This window comes from Limulus polyphemus, unplaced genomic scaffold, assembly GCF_000517525.1.
Source record: "Limulus polyphemus unplaced genomic scaffold, Limulus_polyphemus-2.1.2 Scaffold3929, whole genome shotgun sequence".
In the NCBI taxonomy this organism is placed as follows: Eukaryota; Metazoa; Arthropoda; class Merostomata; order Xiphosura; family Limulidae; genus Limulus; species Limulus polyphemus.
In genome coordinates, this window is record NW_013669539.1 from 48,634 (window position 1) to 52,552 (window position 3,919).

Consider the following 3,919-nt stretch of genomic DNA (forward strand, 5'->3'; position numbering starts at 1 on the left):
CTGAAATTAACCTAAAACAACGGTGTTTGATAAAGAGGACCAGAAAACAAACCGTCAAATGTTTTTATTGTCCACTAGTTAAACATATATATACAAGAGTACATATAGATAGATAGATTTCTTATTTCTTTTATACACCACTAGTTTCACAAAAAGGTGTACAAAGTAAACTGTGCAATCAGAAGTCTGAGAGGATTACTGTGCTATTAAGTATTCACATGGGATGTAATCAAGGGCGCCCGCAGAAAGAAAATTAGGGGGCAAGTAACTCAACTTGGGAAAAATTATGAAATCGAATTTTTTTTTTAAATCCAGGGGGGATAAAGTGACCCCCCTTGCCCCTTCCTGTGGGTGCCGTGGATGTAGTCGTGTTGTAAACTGTACATACAGTCTGACATCTCGCTGTTAACTTATCACACACCTAGGTTGACATCATTACCTGTAATACAAGTTCCAACATGTAATGAACTTCTCATACAAGGTGTTAAGTGCATGAATAGGTTGGCGTATTGCTGTTTACTTTTTAGAAATCACTCCCTAACATTTCAACTAAGATCCAAGGTACAGGAAAATTATGAACTGCTGTAAATGTGTATGTTGTATTCTTATAAGTCTACAATTCTGTAAATTTGTTTCTTGAATACCGCTAACTATGTATGAGATGTCTGATGAGCTAATTGATATATATATATATATAGATCGCTGATAATCTTTCTGTTGTTTATCAGATTCCTAATAACATTGTTACTGTTTATAAGATCTTTGTTAACATGAATAATTGTTATAATATTCTTACCGCTGCATAAAAGATTCTAAAGTAACATTGTTATTGTTTATCAGATCTTTGTTAACGTTGATAATTGTTATAATAATCTTAATGTTGAATACAAGATTCCTAATAACATTGTTATTGTTTATCAGATCTTTGTTAACGTTGATAATTGTTATAATAATCTTAATGTTGAATACAAGATTCCTAATAACATTGTTATTGTTTATCAGATCTTTGTTAACGTTGATAATTGTTATAATAATCTTAATGTTGAATACAAGATTTCTGATAATATTGTTGCTGTTTACAATCTTACTATTGTATGTATGATCCCTGATAACATTGTATATCAGATTTGTAACACTGATAATTACTATGATGATCTTACTCTTGTACGTGTGATCCCTGATAACACTGTTAATGTTTATAAGAACTCATATAATTCCATTACTTTATATTAATCTTAAAACTGTTTTTCAGATATCTGTTAAGACTATTATTTTTATTAGGTGTGTATGTTAAGTTTTTAAAAATTACGCTTTTCGTTAAATTTTCTAGTTTGCTATCCTACAATGTTCTTTACACCTTGTTAATGATCACAGAAACTCCCGCTACTGTAATTTTTACGGTTATATCAAGTCATTAGATAAAGGCATACTATCCGCTATCGAATAGCTGATCACAAGTAAAGTTGACAACATTAAAGCCATTCCTCTAACGACAAACAAACAAAACCCTTAAACACTCGTCACTTGGCAACGATATGAGATCACACGATACACGAGAACGAATAATTACAACCAGTTGACGACAATGTTTCGTATGCATGAAGATGAAAGAAAGGCCTAAATTTTATTTACATATTTGAGCTACAGAACCATTCTTAATACGTACAACTTAAACACGTAACACTTCTTGTTACCTTCTTTTCTCTTGATGAAAATGATATAATTTGTGAGAACACGATATCTAACGCGCACTTTAACATAGGGGTTTCACGTTTTCTAACCGATTACCTGCCATGTTTGAGCCGATTCGCTGGATTCACACTTAAGAACTGTTGATATCACGTTGTGGAGACGACATGGATCAAACCCCTATTTTCCTCTGTGCTGAATTTTGATTATTCGCCGTTGTATTAAAAGTGAATAAATTAACACATCAGTCCTTTATTTCGTAACCAATTTCATAAAATAACTCAGAGGAGCTAACGTATTAAGTTTACCACCTAGGCTCTTATGTCTAACAGTGTGTTTATCCTCTAACAATACATTTCACGTCTAACAATGTGTTTATCCTCTAACAATACATTTCACGTCTAACAGTGTGTTTATCCACTAACAATACATTTCACGTCTAACAGTGTATTTATCCATTAACAATACATTCACGTCTAACAGTGTGTTTATCCACTAACAATACATTTCACGTCTAAAAGTGTGTTTATCCTATAACAATACATTTCACGTCTAACAGTGTGTTTATCCACTGACAATACATTTCACGTCTAACAATGTGTTTATCCTCTAACAATACATTTCACGTCTAAAAGTGTGTTTATCCTATAACAATACATTTCACGTCTAACAATGTGTTTATCCATTAACAATACATTTCACGTCTAACAGTGTGTATATACTCTAACAATACATTTCACGTTTAACAGTGTGTTTATCCACTAACACTACATTTCACGTCTAACAGTGTGTTCATCCTCTAACAATACATTTCACGTCTAACAGTGTGTTTATCCTCTAACAATACATTTCACGTCTAACAGTGTGTTTATCCACTAACAATACATTTCACGTCTAACAGTGTGTTTATCCACTAACAATACATTTCACGTCTAACAGTGTGTTTATCCACTAACAATACATTTCACGTCTAACAGTGTTTTGTTTCCAGTCTTAGTATATATATCATTTTTCTTCATCCAACCTAACAGTACATTCACCCAAAATGGTTCCCACCTAAGTAAACTTTCGCTTACATTCATTCACAGTATTTATCGCCCAATATTATCGTAAAAATACGTTCTAAATCCAACAAAGTTTCCAACCTATGTAAGTGTAATATATTCTACACCGAACAATATTTCCATGAAGGAAAAAAAAAAAGAAGCCAACTTCTAGCTGCAATGAAACATATGATGTCGTGAAACCACTCATGCATCATGACGCCTAAAAATCGTCAGTGATTTCGATGAAATGAAGTCTACTTTGTGTACACCTTTTTGTCGTGATACAATCAATGTAAACTTGAAGAGCGATATAGTTTATTCTTATTCAAAGTGTATCCTTCGCTTATAACAACAGCTGACTTGAAACCCATTCGAACCTTTATTTTCTGTTTCATACTAAACCAACTACTCCATTCTGTCTTGAGGTTGAGAAACACTTCGAAAGTAGCCACTGCATCCGGGTCACACTTGACCTTTCCAATATGGCGACGTAGCTTCTTCTCTTCCAGATTGATGTAAATAACACAACCACGCCAACCGCAAGGTTCCTGTACCGACATGTGCATTATGTCTCGAGCAATTCGGTGATTCAAGTTAGTAGGAAAAATCACCTCGTCACAATGGAGTTTCAGCTTCGCTTGCCGGAGAGAGTTCTCTAGTTTGTCTGCTAGGTATTTACAATCAATTTCTTCGAATTCGTCTTCGTTGGGTGGGCACCAAAAAGCGTCTACAGCTTGAAAACAAAAGAAAATAACGTAAAAATACTTTTATAAAAACATTCCGAGTTCAGATAAACTCACACAAATGATTTTCTGATCCAATATTAAAGAGATCTAGTGTGATTTTACAGGCACCAAGAGCAGATCCTAGACTTTATACAATAAGAACTAAACTAAGATCTGATGGTGCTGTCTGCTAATGTCAAGAACTGATGATGGAGTGGTTAATGATAACAGAAATCATGTGTCAATGACTATTGTTTTTGAAACTTGCTTCAATAACGTATATGCCAGTTGACAGAGCCAAGTTCATCTCGCGCTAACACATTTGGTCAGTTGACAGAGCCAAGTTCATCTCGCGCTAACACATTTGGTCAGTTGACAGAGCCAAGTTCATCTCGCGCTAACACATTTGGTCAGGGCTCTGTATACACTTTACACTTCATCTTACTAACATATTTGGTC

General features: G+C 34.1%; 1 protein-coding gene across 1 annotated transcript in view; it reads right to left on the reverse strand.

The window, feature by feature from the left end:
• Positions 1-1,588: 1,588 nt before the first annotated feature.
• Positions 1,589-3,919, reverse strand: part of LOC111088517 (DNA damage-inducible transcript 4-like protein) — a 5,085-nt gene continuing 2,754 nt past the window's right edge. The window contains exon 2 of the mRNA XM_022398905.1: positions 1,589-3,468. Coding sequence (XP_022254613.1) covers positions 3,023-3,468 — 446 coding nt within the window. The 3' untranslated portion in view covers positions 1,589-3,022. The remainder of the gene's footprint in view (positions 3,469-3,919) is intronic.